The 20,758-nt window shown below is 40.3% G+C and overlaps 1 protein-coding gene across 1 annotated transcript in view; it reads right to left on the reverse strand.

Annotated features, from left to right (window-relative positions):
- ticrr (TopBP1-interacting, checkpoint, and replication regulator) overlaps positions 1–20,758 on the reverse strand; it is a 47,117-nt gene that overhangs the window by 21,316 nt on the left and 5,043 nt on the right. The window contains exons 5-10 of the mRNA XM_041174905.1: positions 12,994–13,123; positions 12,767–12,903; positions 12,159–12,362; positions 11,378–11,529; positions 2,578–2,678; positions 892–985 (exon numbers count right to left, since the gene is read on the reverse strand). Coding sequence (XP_041030839.1) covers positions 892–985; positions 2,578–2,678; positions 11,378–11,529; positions 12,159–12,362; positions 12,767–12,903; positions 12,994–13,123 — 818 coding nt within the window. The remainder of the gene's footprint in view (positions 1–891; positions 986–2,577; positions 2,679–11,377; positions 11,530–12,158; positions 12,363–12,766; positions 12,904–12,993; positions 13,124–20,758) is intronic.

Genomic DNA, 20,758 nt, shown 5'->3' on the forward strand with positions numbered 1-20,758 from the left:
GGCACATAGTGTCTTTCACAACTTTAGAACATCCCAAAGTGCTTGAGAGTCAATTAAATAGTTTTGAAGAATAGTCACTGTAGTACACACTACAACCCATTTTCTGCACATGATCCAATGGAATAAACATCCAGATATCTTAGTGAAGTTAGCTGAGGGATAAAGTTAGGAAAATTTTACTCCGTTTTTGAAATAGTACTATACAAATTGTAACTGAATAATTGTTCACATCAAAAAGGACAGTGCACATACAACAAGCTCATTCCATGCACTTAACGTTGGGATAAAACTCATGCATCAGCCACAGCACAGAAAGGGTCCACCACGCAGGTTAGCCTTCATACAAGTAATAGGAATAAAGACTTTTACCCTACAGGATGAAAAATGCAATTTTCTTTGAGATATCCTACACATTCTATTGGTAACAGAGGAATTATTTTACAATACTTGGATTCTGTGCTTCAATTTGGAACTGAATATTTTTCCATTAATCGAATATGTATTTTTACTTAAAATGGCACTTGTGAATCTTGTGCTTAAGATGAATAACGTTAGTACTAGATAATAGAACACTGTATAGACGTGGCACAGTAGTTAGGTGTAGACTGAAGTGCCTCATACTTTGTTCCAAAATGCTTCAAAGACCACATCTTACTGCAACGAAGAGGCGCTTTTCCATTACCCAGTGCAGCAACTTTGTGGCCTTCGAGTGGGGTTACAAATTCGGTTTCAGGAGCAGCTATACACTTAGTTTCAAGCCAAAAAGGAAATGGATTAAATCTAATAAATTTATTTCACAACACCGTAGAAAACTTTCATCCCATCATTCTAAACCAGATTTGAAGAGGTCCCAGATCAAGTGCACAGTTTCATATCTAACATTATACTCACTTCTTCCACCAGCTGTTCCAAATGTTCATGGTTACTTTGCAATGATGGAAACTGCTGGAACATCTCCAAGCGTAATAAGACCTGGAGCTGGCAACTGCAACAAGACCAATCACAAAAATTAACACAAGGATGATCTTCAAACAGATAAAGCATAAATGCAGCTAACATAGATCTTTCTTTTCTTAAACTTACCCCACTGCACCCCCAACATTATCTCAGGAATAATTTTGTTCAGTGTTCAAAGAACAAATATTTTGTTCTTTGGTTATCTGGCACTAGCAGAGTCAGATACACAAAGGCAAGTCAGCAGGTTAAAATTTGCGTGACTTTTCCTCCCCTAAGTAGTGCCTTAAGCTAGCTCAATCAGCGTACAGGCATCCTCTATTTAAAGTGCATTCTAATTGTGCATTTTTGTTTTAGTGCTGTTTGTAAATTAGGAAAGTTTCCAGAATAGGGTTGCCTCCATTTTGATTTCAGCAGTTACTGCACATGTGCCAAGAACCACAATGTAACTTCACATGCTAAGTCTGTTTATCTTAAACACAACTGCACCTCTCCCAACCCCCTTGCTCCCTCCAGTTTGTCGCTTCCCTCTTTCAACATTCCCATTCTCCACTTTGCTCTCCCGACACCTCCACTTGCCACTTCCTTCTTACAGTTTTGCTCCCAGTTGCAGTGAGCAGCAATGAGGGAGAAGGATGGGTGGCACAAAGTGGCGAGCTGGAGGGTCAGGAGGGGGAAGCAGTGAGTGGGAGGGGTGTTGAGTGTAAGTAGAAAGAGAGTTAGTAAGTTATTAAGAGTAAATTGGTAAAAGGATTTTTGGGGGAGACGGTAATGTCGCTGGATTGGTAATCCAGAGGCCCAGGCTAATGCTCTGAAGACATGGGATTTGAACCACCGCAGCAACTGGTGGAATTTGAATTCAATCAACAAATCTGAAATTGAAAGCTAGTCTCAGTAATAGTGACCATGAAACTAGTATTGATTGTCGTAAAAACCCATCTGGTTCACCAATGTCCTTTAGGGAAGAGAATCTGCTGACCTTACCTGGTCCGGCATACATGTGACTCCAGGCAAACAGCAATGGGGTTGTCTCTTAAATACCCTCTGAAATTGTCTAGCAAACCACTCAGATCAAGGGAAATTAGAGATGGGCAACAAATGTTGGCTTTGGCAGTGATGCTCACATCCCATTAATGAATTAAGTTGGGTTCAAGGCAGCCAAATAGGTTTCTAATGTAAAAATGATAGGTCAGGAACTTAGCCCACCTTTAATACATATTTTCTTATGGGAAAGTGATTTTCACTTAGGGTGTTTTCATTTAGCACGCTGTTTTATTTTAAGAACATATTAATTCTTTTTCGCGGGATGTGGGCGTCACTGGCAAGGCCAGCACTTGTTGCCCATCCCATTAGTAGTGTAAAACGAGGGATAGCTATATTTTAATACAGCAGTGACATTCTCAAATCCACATTACACACCAGAGGATAGCTTGAATTAAAAAGACAATTTATTGGTGCAGGCAATTTTTTCATTGTGGACAGTTCAGTGCAATTTGTTAGAATGTTCAAACTTGGCAAAATATTAAATTTTTCTTGCTTTAGAAATTATAAGCACAAAATCCTGCATGTCACCAAGATGGTGGATACTCCTGGAGTCCCCAATTTAAATATTATATTACTCACTCTCTGACTTTGAGTTCCTTATTCTCCTGGTTTCCGTACTGCTGCCGAATGGATTTACTGCTCTTCAGTAATTGCATTTGAATCAGATTTATACACGCAGCCTTTAAATATAAGAAATAAAATAATCAATGTTGAAATTGTGCTGCATTCAAAATTGCAAAAGACATCCAGCAGTATGACTACATTTATCCTTTCAAATTTGGGGTGCACCTTGAGCCAAGATTGCTAGGGGCGCGGATGAAGGGGGAATGTCTGGTGGACTTAGCAGTGGAACTTAATTTTACGGTATTGCATAGAATCTGCAGCAGAGGAGCTGGCCATTTGGTCCAACAAGTAATGTTGATGTTTCTGTTCTATACATGCCTCTTTCCATCCTTCATTGCACTCCATAAAGATAGCCCTCTATTCTTTTCTTTCTTGTGTGCTTATCGAGCTTCTCCATAAATGCACTATGCTAACGGTCATGATTCCAGCTACTATTACAACTGGACAAGCCTGATCCCAGGCAGAACCCTAACTTTTAGTTGTTTGTTTAGATATGTGGAGAGGGGCTACTGAACAGTCCTTGGAGTCAGCTAATAAACCTTTAACCAAAAAGCATAAAACATTTATTAAACAAGATAAGATTAACCATATTACAATACTCCTTCACCCACAACTATGCCTCTATAGATATAGACAGATTTGTAAGGATAACACAAGTTACAAAAGCTATCTTATACTCATGCTCACAGTAAGTACAGTCCAAGTAAACCAACTGGTGACCTCTGAAACCAAGTGACAGATGCCGCCTTAACCAGATGCTATGTCTCTCTCCTCAACTCCCCCCAGACTCTTGTCATACTGTGAGCCAATCAGTCTCACTGAACTCCGTCCTTCACATGAGGGTTTCCAATCTCCAAGAACTCTCCTTGGTATCTTCTCCCAAACCGACACTTTCTTTCAGATGCCTTCCGCAAGGGTTCACCCTCCAGGGTTTCAAACTCTCCTCCCAATGTTCCTCTACCCAGGTCTCCACGTGCATGCAGGCTGTCTTCCATGCACTCTCTCTCACCAACTCAGACGTCAACAGTATACCACTGCCCAAACCAAAAGTTACAGGCCTTCAGTTGTTGCTCTGGAGCTTCTAGCCTCTCGCTTTAAATCTGCTTCCTTTGAGCTTGAAGCTTTCCTCTCGGCTCCTTATTTTCGCTTCCACAGAACAAAACCTTTCCCAGGTTCCTGTCCTTCCTTTGGCTAGAAGGTCTTCTGGGGACTTTCTCCCGTTCCACTCCCCTGGATTTGGGGACTTTTCTTTAGCTTGGGTCTTGCTATCTATCCCTTTTGCTCCAGTTTCTCTCTCTCGCTGGCAGCTAGTTTCAACCAACTTTAGCTTGGGGCGGGCTGTCTGCCCCTTCAAGGCTGCTTCTGCCTAGCAGCTGTCTTCAAAACTGAACTCAAATGGCTTCCAAATCAAACTGCTGTTTCTAGTTTTTTGTCTGCGCATCTGCAGTGGTGGTGGGGGCAGGGGGGCTACCTCTCTGGAGCCCTGTTGCTAGACAACAGCCCGGTTTTTTCTACTCTTGTTTGCTTAACTTTCTTTTCCGTCACAAACTCTCACTAGAAATGCAGGCACCTTTTAAAGTGAAACTAAAACACAACTTGACCTTTTCTTAAACAGATACAGAAATACAAATCAAACTTAAACATTAAAAGGTAAAACTCATTCCCAACACAACTTACTTAAACTCTCTCTATTTCCTAACATATCCAAATGAACTCCTTGTGGTAGTGTAGCACATTCTCACCACTCCCTGGGAAAAATTTCTCTGAACTCCCTATCGCATTAGTGACTGTCTTATATGTTATGCCCCTAGTACTGGCCTTTCTTATTTTCTCTATGTCAACCCTGTCAAACACCTTCATAAGCTTAAAGACCTTTATCTGGTCACCTTTCAGTCTCATCTTCAATGGAGAAGAAAGAGATCCAGCCTGTTCAGCCTTCCCCAGTAGGTATAATCTCCAATTCTGGTGTAATGACAATTTCTTTTGCGTCATATCTCTTTTACAATTTGGAGGCCAGAACTCCCAAGTGTGATCTAACCAACGTTCTACAGAAGTTTACTGTAATTTTTCTGCTGTAATTCTATTCTTCTAGAAATGAACCCCAGTGATTTGTTTACTTTTTAAAAATGGCCTTATTATCCTGCATCACTATTTTGTGATTTGTGTATCTGTACCTCCAAATCACTCTGCTCCTCTATCCCATTTAGACACTAAGTATTCTAAGACACTAAGTGACACCTCCTCATTCTTCCTAATAAAAAATCTTATCATCTCACGCTTATCTATATTGAAGTTCATTTGCAAATTATATGTCCTGTACCTAGTTGCAGCCCTTCTCAGTATTATACACACCCACCAAATTTGGTGCTGCCCTAAATTCTGAAATTGTACTTCTGATTCCAGAGTAAATTGTTTATGTTGATAGCAAACAACACAGATCTCACTGATCCTTGTGAATTCCACCTTCCACCTTTTGCCAGTCTGATAACAAAATATTAAAATATTTTTAAAATTCCTTCTTGGGATGTGTGTTGCTGGCAATGCCAGCATTTTATGCCCATCCCTAACTGTCCTTAAGATGGTGGTAATCCAGCTTCTTGAACCACTGCAGTCCATCTAATATTAGTACACCCACAGAGCTGTTAGGGAGGGAGTTCCAGGTTCTTGATCCAGTGACACTGAAGGAATGGTGATATAGTTCCAAGTCAGGAGAACTTGCAGGTGGTGGTGTTCCCATGAGTTTGCTACCCTTGTCCTTCATGATGGTAGAGATCATGGGCAGGATTTCTTGCCTGTTGGGCAGACGGGCTCAACCCAATCTCCGACGGGCACGGAGCCAGTCCCCGCCAGTGAAGCAGGACGTGCTGCCATTTTACATGGGTGGGCTAATTAAGGCCCGCCCAGCGTGAAGTCCAGTAGGAAGTGCTATGCAGCCTCAGGGAGATCGCCTGGACTTTGAAAAATATTAAAAATAGAAAAAAAAATCTTACATTTCCCCCTCGTGTGACAACGTCACATGAGTTGGGACATGTTCATAATTTACAGAATAAGTTTATTAAAAATATTAAAACCCTGCATGAAACCTCATCCCGCTGCTGGATGAGGTTTCATGTTTTCTCTATTTGCCACCGGGGCTCCTGGCCTGCCCTCCAACCTTAAGGTTGGATAGGCAGATCCTTTAATTGGTTAAATGATCCTGTCAATGGCCTCTATTGGCCATTGACAGGTCAGCTGGCCTGCAGCTGATTTTGCTGCGCCCCCACCTTCCTGAAAATTTAAATGGGATGGGATGACATCGCGGGTTCCGCCTGACATTATCCTGCGTCATTTTACATGTCAGCGAGCGGGCCCTGCCCTGCTTGCCAACTGCAAAATTCTACCCCATGGGTTTGGATGGTACTGTCAAAGGAGGCTTGGTGAGTTGCTGCAGTGCATCTTGTATGTGGTACACACTGCTTCCACTATGCACTGGCGGTGGTGGGACCGAACGCCCAAGGTGGTTGTTGGGATGTCAGTCAAGTAAGCTGCTTTGTCCCAGATGGTGTCGAGCTTCTCGCATGCTGTTAGAGCTGTATTCATCCATGCAAGTGGAGAGTATTCCACCACACTCCTGACTTGTCCCTCGTACATGGTGGACAGGTTTGGGGAGTCTGCCGAGTTACTCGCCACAGAATTTCCAGCTTCTGACCTGCTCTCGTAGCCACAATATTTGTTAGGGGGAAGAAAGTAAGAAACAATTTATGGTAAAGGAGAATTCATTATAAGGGAATGAATTACTTAAACTAGAATCTACAGGCAGGCCAGCACAAACCAGTACATCAACAGTTAAACAAGGTGAACCTTATACACACTCGAACTTTGTACACCCTCAGAGTTTGCAATTACAAGAAGGTATTGTAAAGCTAAACAGGGTTAGACGAACCAGCCTTTGTATCACCCCCTTGCAGACTAGTATCACCAGCTTCCAAGCTGACTGGGATTGATACATACGAGTTACTTTAACTCATACAAGTTAGTATTCTAAAATTCGGAGGGAAAAAAATTACCTAAAGTTCAAAGGATTCTAAGAAAACCAAAAGGCATAAACACATGGTCTAGGTGGTTCCAATGGATTAAAAGGGGTTTCTTTTGAAGAGATGAATTAAATATTGAAGGAAATCTGCATCCCAACAGCACTGTTATTCAAATTTGGAACAAGGCTTGAGTTGTAAAGTGCAGTGTAATTTAACAGGTTACTTTGAATAACGAGGATGCTATTCAAAGATAAAGAATGTGTCGATAAACTTATGGGACTTCTAATCTGGATACAAATCATTACACATGAAAAAGAGGTTGTTTTAATTTTGATAGTGTAAATTATATTTCTTACAAGGTTTAAATTTTGAGGTTTGGATCATAATAAAGTTCTCAAAAGGGAATTTTCATTTTAAATATTTGACAACAATTGGCACTAATTCAAATGCTGCAAGCTTTTGTATTTGTAAGTCTGTTCCCAAAATATGAAGCTAAGCTCAAGACTGTGACGAAGTTTGGCAGAAATACAATTTTTGGCTGAGTTAATGAATCTGGGATAATTCTAAGAAAAAGGGTCAGACACAATTTAGTGGGTTACTTTAGAGACAATAAAATGTAGTTTGAGAAGAAGATAAGGATATTAATGTGTCTGCGAGCTACAAAAAGTAAGACCACAGTATTAACACCCTGATGACAGGCAGAGTTAAGCAGCTCCCAGAGAGAACCGCCACTGGAAGTGAAGATACTGAGCCATTGAAAGATAGGATAAGAAGGTGCGTTGTAGAGTTGTGAAGGCAGCTTAAAGAATAGAGGTCCGATGTGGGACAGCAGCAGGAGATGGTAAACTGGAAGGAGTGGGGGGTGCCTACCCAGACAGATTCAGGTCAGGGAACTAATTTCACAGGAAGAATCATTAAAGAAATATACCACCCACAGAGCTCAGAGATGGTGGAAAGGATGAACCAAACTTTAAAAAAAAAAACATCAATAGCAAAAGCAAATCAAGAGACAGGGAACAGCTGGGCAAGTGTTGCCGAATATTCTGATGCACCTTTGGGCTATCCCAAGCAGAACCACCAGGTTCACCCCATTTGAACTAATGACAGGGAGAGCAATGCAGTTACCTGAGGGAATCATAGTAGGAGTGGTAGATGTAGGACCACTAAAGGAAGGATGCAAGACTATGTGAGGGAAATGAGTAGGCAACTGCATGAGTTAAGAAAGTCAGACACCGACAAGTGATTAAGGATATGGAAACAAGCAAATCCAAAGAGCAATAATGGACCCCCCCCCCCAACGAAGTGGGGAATAAGGTGATGGTCAAGGTGAGCCTGGAGCGAACAAGGTTTGCCCCCAGATGGCATGGACCATACGAGGTAATTATGATAGGTGATAACTGCGCACTTGTAGATATGAAAACAGGAAGTAAATGGAGGCATTACACACAGTTAAAGATACATGACAAATGACCAAGCGGTAACCCGGACAACGGGAGCCGATGTTAATGTCTCCACAGATCTACGATCCTGGTCGTGGGCGTATCAGTACTAGCAACAAGGTCGGAGATCATCACTGCTCGTCCGGCACCACAGGAAGAACTTTGGTACATCACAGACAGTGCCGAATGCAACACGCAACGGGGAATAATACAAATATAACAGTAGGAGAACAAGTGCTTTTGAATTGTAGGAAGGGTTTGCTTCAGATTCAGCGTGGGAGGTCTGCCCAAAAGAGCCACCTCCCACGTCTACTTCCACAGTCCGAGTAGAATAATTGAAGCCCCTCAAACCACACTGACTGACCCACCTTGTCCAACTATGCATCCAGAACCAACAAATGGGTTGGTACTGGTTAATCAGAAGTAGTTTTGTATGATAATGTACACCACAAGCTGGTACCCGTTGTCTTGAACATATCTGGAATTGCCCCACCCCAGTGGTGCTCAACCCATATTCGAGCACTATATACGACTCTAATGAGCCTGTTGATGACTGAAGCAGCTCAGTTCAACGGCGAGATGCAAACAGGCTTGGGAGGGAACCGCGTTAAGCGCAGCCTGATAAATGATGCCACTACAATATTCAATATAGGGGCATCAGTGGTTGATTCAGAACCTGGCAACTGTTGACCAGATGGTCCGGACCTTGGGCTCCAAGCTTAAGGAAATTTTAGAATGGGGACAGGGAATGCACAACACCCAATTAAACACAGACCAGGACACGACATGGTTAATTCATAACCTGACTACCGTGCTCGAAAGTCATGCAGGGACCATCAATAAACTGATTGGGATAGGGAAAAAAATTTCAGATGAAGCAAGCAGAAATTATGTTTGCAGCACCTATGGGTCTTGGCACTGGAGCAAGCCCGAGAGAATTTAAGACAAATTAATGAAGGGGTATTTCCCTTATGGGTAACTAATGAACATTTATTTAATCTTTCACAACCATGAATTGACAGGTTGCTAGCTCAGAGGTTTAACACTTGTATACAGAATGAATATTGAATGTAGAGTGAATAATAATAAAATGCTAATAGGCATTGTATTAGTAATACCTGTCATACCTATGTTAACACCTGGCAGGACATTATATAAAGTAGAAAATATTGGGGTGATACAGGCGGATTACTATATTAAGTACCATGATATTCCACAATATGCAGTAGGCATGGAAGGAAATATAGTAAGCACCGCATTAGAAGCGTGTGGTATAGAGGCCACCGCAGTAGTATGCGCACATCAAATATGAGACGGAAGAAGCTAAATGCGGATTTAGAGCAGCAGCAAACTATACGATGGAAAAACTATATGGGCTGCAAAAGAACCGATCCATGTTGTATATACAAGGAATGGGAGATATTGTATCACCACGTGGCAGCAAAAGATCCTAGATGGGATCAACCGGATATGCGCTATCCATAATCATTTGGTGTGCCTACACCCACAGGTGCCAGCAAGAGTGGGGAAGATGGATCTGGTTGAAATATACAAGCGAGGAATAACTACTATTCAGGTCATGGAAAACCTTAAGGATAACCTGACAGTATTTGAACCAGTTCTCCTATGAAATCCCCTTAATATCATAGCACTTAACTGCAATTTGGAGACAGGCTCAACAAATGTATAGGACTTACTATACACTACAGCAACAGGTTAGAGCCTTAAAAGGTATTGAGCGAATAGATTCTTCCACATGGTGGGAGGATCTGGGGCACAAATGTACATATACACCCATGGATTATCTCCCATACCCTAGCTGTGATTCAGCTGATTATAATTATATATTTAACATACTTGAAGGGCCAGACAATACAGATGGTCTGACAGTAACTTTTACAACCCAAAGCTGGATGACTGGCCAGCATCAATGGGCAGCAGTGCATAAAGGGACAGACAGTACCATAGTACTATCGTTGGCTACCTTGGGCTAGGCCAAGGGCCAAAAAGGGGGTACTGTTAGCGGGGTAAAAAGTAAGAAAGAATTTATGGTAAGGGAGAATTCATTATAAGGGATTGAATTACTTAAATTAGAATCTACAGGCAGGCCAGCGCAAACCAGTACATCAACAGTTGAACCAGATGAACCTTATAAACTCTCAAACTTTGTATAGCCTCAGTTTGCAATTGCTAGCAAGGTCCTGGGAGTTAGACTGGAGACTTAGGTTGGAAAACAACTAAGATTAAGTGTGCTCTTCAACAGATAAGGGGAAGGACAGATAGTCCCAGCTTAGATAGGAGTAAAGGTCTCTGCCTGGGTGATAATAGGGACATACGATCCACGTACTTGTTACCAGAGATGTCTGTTTAATGCAAACCTATATGTTGACGAGATTGGAATCTGGAGAATGTTCTTGTACATGACCAAACGTATAAAAATGCTGAACACTTGTAACTTAGCAGAGTGCTATCTCAAGCTGCCTTGAGATGGTTCTCTCCTTGCAATTGCTCGAATAAACGATTGTGATTTGTACTTGAGACTCCTGTGGTCTGTTTGTTAAAGCTACAATATTTATATGTCCAGTTAAGTTTCTGCTCAATGGTAACCCCAGGATGTTGATGGTGGTGGATTCAGCGATTGTAATGCCATTGAATGTCTAGTGGAGATGGTTAGATTCTCTCTTATTGGTTAAAGTCTAATAATTCCTGTAACGTTATATCAATGGACCAAGTCAAAGTGACAATATTGCAATAATGTGTACTAATATCAATAGATGAAATCAACAGAGTTTGTTTTCTTCGTAGTACGAACTTGAGAATTGCTGAAAAGCGACATGCCTAAGCTTTTCGTCTTGCACTCATCAGGTCACTCGCAAGAATGCCAATAAGGGGGAAAACAACAATTTATACTGTATGCGAAGAGAGTGCTGATTGGTCGGCAAGTGGCATTGCCATGGTGGGCAATATACCTTGACCAATCAGGGTCAAGCTGCCTGGTTTAAATTTCAAACAATGCTTGGCAGTTAACTGCCATTCCCATCTGTGGTGCATTCTCCACAGCAGTACCACTTGCCAATCAATCAGCACATAGTATTAATTGTTGTTTTCCCCATTAAATTGTTATTCTTGCAAGTGCCCTGATGAGTGCAAGGCAAAAAGCTTAGGCATCTCTTTTTTTAGCAATACAGTTGGTTTACTTCCTCTTAATAATAACCCATGAAAGATCAAAAAATTAAAGGCAATGTTCAATGAGATCATTAAACTCCTTTAGAATTATCAAATCAAATTAGAAACTGATATTACCTCAAATACTTCAGTGTTGCCAGATTTTAGGTACATTTTAATGACTTCGACTGCATTCTGTATGAAACTGAACTGCGACAATTCATCATTAACAACATGCTTCTGGTAATTCTCTTTCAAACTGGACACCATCTCCTCGTCACTTTTAAAATCTATAAAGACAGAATGAAAAGTCAATTTTAAAAGCTGCAAATAGGTAATATGAATAATAGTGGAGTAGTGAAAGATGTACCACCCTGATTTAACTTTTTTTCCAATCAGACCATTAATATACCCATTACAAAAGTTTGCATAAAATATGGTGTTGTATAGCACTGGATACATTAAAAAAAAAGCACTATCCTGTATTTTAAACGAGAAAACTACAGGAGTCTTCCAGAGACATCAGCTGTTGTTGAGTTACGGTTCCACAAACAATCACCCATCAACTATTCAATACTGTAGTCTTGACACAGTCCCTAGTAAACACCAGTCCACAGTACAATCATTCCTTGCCCTTTAATCTAATAATGATCAACAAAACAACTCCACTGCTTTCACAGACCGCAAACTCTTCTTTCTTGTACTGGTTCACATTGTCATATGCTCAATAATAAATAGCAAGTGACTGGGCAATCAGGGTTTTAGAATTCCCCAACTAGGCTATTAAAACTTAAACCACGATGACTATACTTGCTATTCTGAAAGGGATCCAAACATCTGAAAGGAAGTTTCCTCTAAAATAATCAAGACAATGACAAATCTGATCTACAATTTCAGTAAAAGCAGCAATAAGACATACCTACTGTACTCTTCCTCACTCTTTTAGATTTCTGTTTGCTCCCCAGACGTTTCTTGGACTGATGGGTGGACTCATCTCCAATGGGAAGCTGCATCCCATCTGGCTGGCTTTTTTGTGCTTTCAGGTTTAACCTAGCAACATTCAACATCTGAAGAGAGCGACTCATCGATCTCATCTTCTGTCGGATGGGGGTCCGAGGACCACCTGAAATTAATTGATAAAGCAACAAGAGAAATGCTCAGGATAGGAAGAAAATCAGAAGATGGCCAATCAGTAAGCAAGCTGGCCTGAGTGGCTCAGTTGCTAAATTTAGTACCATCTGGGCCACAAAGTTTGAGCAGAATGATCTCAGCCAAATTATCACTTGAGAGTGCTATGATTTATCTTAGACCAGAATTTCTCTTATCCTGCAGAGATAAACAGCAGGCTGATACTCACCATCCAAGCTCACGAGATTGCTCAATTAAAGCATCAAATACTACAGAACCATATCACAATTAAAAGTCCTCTCATTCAGAACAGGAACTGTATGTAGGGAAAAAAAACGCTACGAGGCAAATCCGCCTGTAACTATGCTTTAAATTTCAAGCAATTTATACTATACTTACATCGTCTCCTTTTTACTCCCTGCTCTACAGCTGCTCCTGCTTCGTCTGCAGATTTCTTCTGGTAGAACTCTGCTAACTGACCAGTTAGGGCAAGTTCAGAATCCATGTTAGCTTTCTCATCTTCTCCCTGCATTGATCTAATGCACAAACAACAATTTTAGTTTTTGGGATACAGTTACTTTACCATTTCAGAGGTTAGAAATATCTTATAACAATCCACATCTTACCTGAATGATTGCATTAGAGCAGAGCTTGCTCCTGACAATTCAGATAATGGAAACCAGCCTTCACCAAAGGAAATTCTTTGTTGGGAAGTCTCGGCCAACTCTAGTTGTACCCAATCTGGAACAGTAAGCTCTTGTGGAAAAAAAGACAAATTCAATTCACCTGTTTATTCTACATCATTAGGCAGGTTTGAGAGCCTGAAATTGACCACCTTGGAAAATAGAAGGCTCATGCTATTTAAGGCTTCAAGATTAAGAAAGTAGACAAATCAAACTTCACTGACATATTTGAAACTTCTACAAATTCTAGAGGCAGAGGGCATGGGTTTCAAGTATGCATTGGATTCATGGAACAGATTTCCTGGAAGATAAGCAGGTAGTGTGGAAATTCAAGGCACTGTTAAGTATATTTGAGGAACTGGGTAACTGAAATTTTTTGGACCAATCAAATGGATGCAAACTTGTTCTTTCCTAGATTCCCTGACTGTAATGTACCTTACATCTAGTCAGGTCCATGAGTTGTTCAAAGGTCATGACTCCTTCATGTTTAGTACTTTATCTTAAAAAAAATGTTCAAATTTGACAATCGTTAGAAAAGAAAAATTGCAATCAATTGATTAGTTCTGTGTATGTGCACATTACAACAGCATTTGTAACCTCATGTGGTTATTTGGTATAGTAGCAGATGGGACCAGATTTCCATTGTGTTAATAATTCATAAGCTCTGCTTTTAAAAAAAATGTTCAACTTCATTTAAAAATGTTTCTTTGATGGCATACTGTACATTCTCTACTGGAGTTTGATTCTATTATTGAATGGTACTGCTTTAAATAGTCACCATGATCTGAGACAAGACTGGCTGTATGCCATTGCTAGAGAAATCACAGCTGCTCTATATTAACTTTTTAGGCTGTTTAAATAGTAATTGACATTCATACAGCAGGGTAAAACTTACTGTTATTGAAAACTTCTAGGCAATGGGAAATAATACAACATTCAAACGTTGCTAATCCATTGTCATTACAATCAACCACTTACTGTCAAATCTTCATAATTCAAAATTGCATTTGCACTGAAATTAATAAATTATAATAAAACAAAGTCAATAACAGAGCAAAATGGGAATTGATTTTTAATTTCAATACACTGGCCTAAACAGTTCAACACTTTTTTAAAGAAAAAAGATTTTAATTCACTATGACTTTAGCAGGTTAATGTTTATTGAATTTCAGGATAGATCTCAAAAGGAAAGAATTAACTACATTTTTCCAAATGTGATAACAACAAAAAACTGCAGATGCTAGAAATCCAAAACAAAAACAGAATTACCTGGAAAAACTCAGCAGGTCTGGCAGCATCGGCGGAGAAGAAAAGAGTTGACGTTTCGAGTCCTCATGATCCTTCAACAGAACTGAGTGAATATTAGGAGAGGGGTAAAATATAAGCTGGTTTAAGCACCGTTAAACTCCTTAAACCAGCTTATATTTCACCCCTCTCCTAATATTCACTCAGTTCTGTTGAAGGGTCATGAGGACTCGAAACGTCAACTCTTTTCTTCTCTGCCGATGCTGCCAGACCTGCTGAGGTTTTCCAGGTAATTCTGTTTTTGGTTTTCCAAATGTGGTTTGCTTTGTTGCAAGGCTGTCTATTTAAATACATTTTATCTTGTGAATAAATAATCTGGAACGATCGATCATCATTGTCTCAATGAGAGGAGAAATCGAGATTATGGGGCAAATTTGAGGAATTATTCTGCTAAACTAAAGGTGCAGAGCTAAAATTACAAAATTCAGCAAGATTCATATAAATCGTCCATTGTGTATAGTGGGTAATCATGTCAGCATCAATATGTCCACTATAAACACTGGGGAATTGCAATCATAATTTTAATTTAGTTACGTTAATCGGACAATAGAGTGGATTTTGAGAGGATTACCAACAACCCATGAAATAATAATTCAACATAAGGCAGTGCAAGGAGCAAAGTGGCCAATACTTTTAAAATTAAACTAACAATTAACTTTATTACATTCAATATCTACACAGATACTGTGCTGCAAATCTGAGCATGCAGCATTTCAGGAAACTTAGTTCATAAACGCTATTTAAATATAACATTACATAAACCAGCCAACAAGTCAATATCATCATTAAAATATTTTCCTGTACAGCAGACAGCACATTCAACAGGCCTTTGGTTAGAGTTGTTATCCACAGAACCAAAAGCAAGCTCTGGCTTGCTCAGTTCTGAAAAAGTTCTGAGCAATACTCCAAGACCTAGTAACAAGAATACAGCAGCAGGCTGTCAAGCTTGTAACTTCCATTCTGAAAATTTCCAATATCTTATCAGTGGCCAGAGCACTCTTAAGTTCCTCTGATTCCCCTGTTACAATACCTAACTGTTCCTATGTCTTGTCACGCATCAAAGTTCACATTCAAAGAAATCAATATCACAAATAAGCTTTATACACAAATTAAATTTCACACCTCCTCAAGTTTGAGAAACCCTTTATCTAAATGTAACAAAGCTGAATCCAAAGGAATAACAAAGAACTGAAAAGTACGGGGCACGGGTGGAGATAGGCAACTATGCTGGAGTAACACAGAGACTGAGTGCGTAGTGAACTAGGTCCACATGGGAATTCGGTGCACAGGGGCAAGAGGTGTAGTATACATAGGAATTAAGTGAGTAATTAACTTAATTTAACTAAATAAGTAATAATGATGGGACAGGAGTTATGTTGCAGCTGTGGAACATGAGAGTTTTTACACACCAAGGCAATCCATGACAAACGTGTCTGCAGGAAGTGTAAGCAGCTAGAGGAATTCAAGGTCAGGATTATTGATCTGGAAGCCGAACTGCAGACACCGTGCAACATAAGGCAGGGCAGGAAATACTTGGGCACTTTGTTCCAGAAGATGGCCACGCCTCTTAGAATAGGGTAATTTGTTTTGGTCAGCAGTGAGGGACAGGAGGATGTGACCATGAGTCAGGTAGGTATTGTGTCCAAGAAGACAGTAGTGGAGGAGCCTTAGAGCTTGCATTTGTCAAACAGGTTGGTACGCTCACAAACTGTGTGGATGAAAGCGAGGCCTGCAAGGTGGATGAGCAGGTTGGCCATGACACCATGGTACAGGAAGCCGTTTAAGCAGGGGGAGCAAACAGGAATGTGGTGGTAGTAGAGAATAGTATAGTGAGGGGAATTGGCACTGTTCTCTGCAGCAAACAACAAGAGTCCAGTCACCTGTGGTCCATCTACAGCGATGCGGTGGCATAGTGGGATTGTTACTAGACTAGCATTCCAGAGAGCCAGGATAATCCTCTGGGGACCCAGGTTTGAATCCCATGGCAGATGGTGAAATTTGAATCCAACAAAAATCTGGAGTTAAAAGTCTGGTGATGACTATGAAACCATTGCTGTAAAACCTCATCTGGTTCACTAATGCCCTTTAGGGAAGTAAATCTGCCAACCTTACCTGGTCTGGCCTACATGTGACTCCAGACCAACAGCAATACGGTTGGCTCTTAAATGCTCTCTGAACAAGGGCAATTAAGAATGGGCAACAAATGCTGGTCTAGCCAGTGACATCCACATCCCATGAACAATTTTTTAAAAACGTAGGTACCAAGGACATAGGGAGGACAAGGAAGGAGGTTCTGCACAGCCAATATGAGAAGCTAGGTACCAAATTAAGAAGCAGAACTTCAAAGGTAATAATGTCTGGATTATTACCTGAGCCACATGCAAGTTGGCAGAGGAGATCAGAGAGATGAATGCGTGGTTCAAAGACTGGTACGGGAGAAGTGGGTTCCGGTTCCTGGGGCACTGGCATCAGTAGTGGGGGCTGTACTGTTGGGACAGTCTACACCTGAACCGTGCTGGAACGTGTGTCCTTATGAATCACATAACTAAGGAAACAGAGAGGGCTTTAAACTAAACAAGGGGAGGGGGTCAAACTTGGGTAAATGTGGCAAATCAATGGGTAGATTCAAGGCAGGAGACATTAATAGTAATATGGGAAACGAGGGTCATAGGTTTTATCTTCTGTCCCTTGCTGCTATTCTAAGAACTCGTCAATAATCAAGGCTAGGTGTTACAAAGATAACAAAAAGACAAAACTAAAGCCTCTATGTGAATGCGCGTAGCATTCATAACAAAGTGAATGAATTGATAGCACACACTGAAGTAAATAAATATGATCTGATAGCCATTATGGAGATGTGGCTGCAGAATGGGTCCTAAATATTGAGGGGCATAGGATATTCAAGAAAAATAGGAAGCTAGGTAAAGGTGGAGGGGTAACACTGTTGATCAAGGATGGCACTGGTGCAATAGTTAGAGATGACCTTGGTTCAGATCATCAGGATGTAGAATCATTTTGGGTGGAGATGAAGAATAGCAGGGAAAAGAAGCCACAAGTGGGAGTGGTCTACAGGCCCCCTAACAGTAACAATAATGCAGGACAAAGTATACAAGAAATATTGAGTGCTTGTGATAAAGGAACAGCAATAATCATGGGTGTGTTTAATCTACATATAAACTGGAAAAATCAAATTGGTAGTAGTCCGAATGAGGGGGTCGTAGGTAGTTTTTTTTAGAGCAGCACATTCTGGACCCAACCAGGCAGCAAATTATATTATACCTGGTATTGTATAATGTGACAAGATTAATTAATTACCTCAAAGTGAAGGCAACCCTAGGTAGCAGTGACCACAATCCAATTGAATTTTACATCCAGTTTGAAAGGGAAAAGAGTAGGTCTAAGACTAGTATTTTAAACTTAAATAAGGGCAATTATGTGGACATAAAGGCTAAGCTAGCTGAAGTGAACTGAGATAAGAGGCTAGGATATAGACCAATAGAGAAGCAGTGGCAGACATTTAAGGGGATTTTTCAGAAAACTCAGGATAAGCATATTCCTACGATAAAGAAAAATTCTAAGAGGAGGACCCACCATCCTGGTTAACTGAAAAAGTTCAGGAAAGCATCAAACTTAAGGAAAAAGCATGTAACTGCGCAAAGATGAATAGCAAGTCAGATGATTGGTCAGAATATAAAGAACGGTAGAGAATAACTAAAAGGTTAATCAGGAGTAAGAAATTAGAATATGAGAGGAAGCTGCCTAGAAATGTAAAAATGGATAGCAAGAGTTTCCATTGGTGTTTAAAAACAAAAATAGTAGTGAGTGTTTGTCCTCTAGTGACAGTAAGGAGTTTGTCCTCTAGAGTGACAGTAGGGAGTTAATAGTAGATAAGGAAATAGCAAATGAAATGAACAAATATTGTGCTTCTGTCTTCAATACAGAGGATACAAAAAACATTCCATTAATAGCTGCAAATCAGGGGATGGACAGGAAGAGGGGAACTTGGAATTACTCTCACTAGGGAAGCAATGAAGAGCAAAGTGATGGAGCTGTAGGCTGACAAGTCTCCAAGTCCTGATGGACTTCATCCTAGGGTCTTCAAAGAGGTGGCTAATGCCATGAAACTAACATAGGTTTCCATAATATTGTGATTTATTGTAAAGTAGGTATATAGGTCTGAGTGTGGATGGTATGATCTAATTGAATTAGATTCAGATAGACTGCAAACTTGAAATTATCAAAAAGTTAGGAGCAAAAGGCATTTGAAATGCTAATGAAAAAACATGGATGAGGTCTTAGCATATAAGGTGTGAAGGAAATTTGCATTTTTAGATAAGTAAAGAATTGATTGGGTTTCAAAGGGATGATAGGATGTTTACAACTAACAAGATAAGCAAGGCCAAGCAATGTGTTTGTTTTTCCCCCAAAGGTACTGACCATATTGGCAACATGAAAGATTTTTATATTATGGGAAAAGTAAATTTCCAAAGACATAGAACAATAGAATTTACAGACTAAAGAGGGAGAAACATATATAAAGAGGAACGGAAGGCTATGTTGGGTGGCCATGTAAAATCCTGAAAGTTACACCATGTGACAGACTTGGAGGAAGCCTCCAGCCTCTTTTGCAAAAGTCAGGTGTGTCCAGTAACCAAAGGAAAGCCTTTGGAATTCCACTGTTGAGTGGTGGCTATGGTAAGCTTGCTTGCCATTTAAATTAAAAATCTATTTTGGACTGTTGCCTTAAAAGGGAGCATGTAGTTGGGAGTCAGGTTAATTAGGAATTTGTTATTACAGTTACTTAATACAATCTTATGTATGGGCTTGAAATTATTAGTTAATAAAATGTTTTAAAATCGCTAAAGCGGTTAGTGGACTCATTACTTCTGAATTCAATACATAAATCTTCTCGTAATAAATACAAGTTGCAAAACTGTTGCGATAGCATTGCCAAGTTTCCTTGCCTGGCACACATCATCTGCCATGTCATAACATTAACGAGGTAGTAGATGCGTTGGCGTTAATTTTCCAAAATTCCCCAGATTCTTGGAAGGTTCCAACAGACTGGAAAAGTAGCAAATATAACCCCTCTTATTCAAGGAGGGTGGGGGGGCCAGGAAATGGAAAACTATAGGGCCAATTAGCTTGACATCTATCGTGGAGAAGGTGGTGTTAGAATCGATCATTGAGGAGGTTATAGCTGGGCACTTAAAGAAATGCAAGATAATTGGGAAGAGTCAGCATGGTTTTGTAAAAGGGAAATAATGTTTAATCAATTTATTGGAGCACTTAGGAGTAACATGCGCTGTGGATAAAGAGGAGCCTGTAGACATGATATACTTGGATTTCTAGAAAGCATTTGATAAGGTGCCAAATCAAAGGTTATTGTGGAAAATAAAAGTTCATGATGCAGGGGTTAACATATTAGCAGGGATAGAAGATTGGCTGGCTGGCAGAAAACAGAGTGTGTATAAATGGGTCTTTTTCTGATTGGCAGCATGTGACGAGTGGAGTCCCACAGGGGTCTATGCTGGAGCCTCAACTTTTTACAATTTATCAATGTAAAATTATGACTTAAGATGAGGGGATTGATAGCTAAATTTGCAGATGACAAAGATACTTGGAAAGTATGTTGATGATGAAGACATAAGGAGATTGCAGACTGATATAGATAGGTTGAGTGAATGAGTAAAAATCTGGCAGATGTAGCATAATGTAAGAAAATGTGAAGTTGCTCACTTTGGCAGGAAGAATAAAAAAGCAGAGCATTGTGTAAACAGAGAACAGCTATGGAATTCCTAGGTGCAGACCGATCTGGGTGTTCTTGTGCATGAGTCACAAAAAGTTAACATGCAGGTGCAGGTAATTAAGGCAGCTAACGAATGCTATCCTTTACAATGAGAGGAATTGAACATAAAAGTAAGGATGTTGTGCTTCAGTTATACAGGGCATTGGTGAGACCACATCTCGAATACTGTGTGCAGTTTTAGTCTCCTTATGTAAGAAAGGATTTAAACTGTGTTGGAGGTGGTACACTAAATTTTTTACCTGGAATAAGCAGGTTGTCTTATAAGGAAAGTTTAGACAGACTGAGCTTGTTTCCACTGGAGTTTAGAAGAGTGAGGGGTGACTTAACTGAAGTATATAAGATCCTGAGCAGTTTTGACAAGGTGGATGTGGAAAGGATGTTTCATCTGGTGGGTCAGTTCAGAACTAAGGGGCACTGTTTTAAAATTAAGGGTCGCCCTATTAGGACAGAGATGAGACTTTTTTCCTCCGAGGGTTTTGCGACTTTGGAACTCTCTGTCTCTGAATATTTTAAAGGCGGAGGTAGATAGATTCTTGTTAGGCAAGGTTATCAGAGGTAGACAGGAATGTGGAATTGAAACACAAACAGGTCAGC

This window comes from Carcharodon carcharias, chromosome 26 (assembly GCF_017639515.1).
Source record: "Carcharodon carcharias isolate sCarCar2 chromosome 26, sCarCar2.pri, whole genome shotgun sequence".
In the NCBI taxonomy this organism is placed as follows: domain Eukaryota; kingdom Metazoa; phylum Chordata; class Chondrichthyes; order Lamniformes; family Lamnidae; genus Carcharodon; species Carcharodon carcharias.